General features: G+C 44.8%; 1 protein-coding gene across 1 annotated transcript in view; it reads right to left on the reverse strand.

Annotated features, from left to right (window-relative positions):
* Window positions 1-6: 6 nt before the first annotated feature.
* LOC107595573 (GTP:AMP phosphotransferase AK3, mitochondrial-like) overlaps window positions 7-467 on the reverse strand; it is a 9,895-nt gene continuing 9,434 nt past the window's right edge. Inside the window, exon 3 of the mRNA XM_016286008.1 lies at window positions 7-288. Within this exon, the coding sequence (XP_016141494.1) occupies window positions 151-288 (138 nt within the window). The 3' untranslated portion in view covers window positions 7-150. The remainder of the gene's footprint in view (window positions 289-467) is intronic.

Raw genomic sequence — 467 nt, forward strand, 5'->3', positions numbered from 1 at the left:
ACTTTCTCACAAAGGCATAAAAGCAGATGGTGACACCAAAGGCTTCGGCAAATACAGTAGACTGCTTAAGGCCACAGAGGTGCATTGTGCTCGAGTCCAACAGTGTACTTCAGATCAGCTGTGGTGAAAGTCCTCAAGGTGGTTGTGCAATCACGCTTTTCCCACAGCCTGCTGGTTTCCTGGGATTTTCCTGGTCAGGAAGGCATGAACGTGAGGCCATATCTTGTTGGTTTCAGTTCCTGAGAAGGTCTCCAATACTCCTTTACTCCTGTTCAAGTAGAAGTAGGGAGAATATCATATGTTATGGCTCAAACACCTCAGTATTCATATTAAGTGACACCATCAGTCCAGTTTAAAGGAATCGTTCTTCCTCATCAACATCCCAAAATCTCCCATAAGTGATTTTCTTCCTTTGAACCGGACATTGGAGAACCAGTGACAATTCATGTGTAACTCAGGGCTTCCCA

This window comes from Sinocyclocheilus grahami, unplaced genomic scaffold (assembly GCF_001515645.1).
Source record: "Sinocyclocheilus grahami isolate Dianchi unplaced genomic scaffold, SAMN03320097.WGS_v1.1 scaffold204.1, whole genome shotgun sequence".
NCBI classification, from domain to species: domain Eukaryota; kingdom Metazoa; phylum Chordata; class Actinopteri; order Cypriniformes; family Cyprinidae; genus Sinocyclocheilus; species Sinocyclocheilus grahami.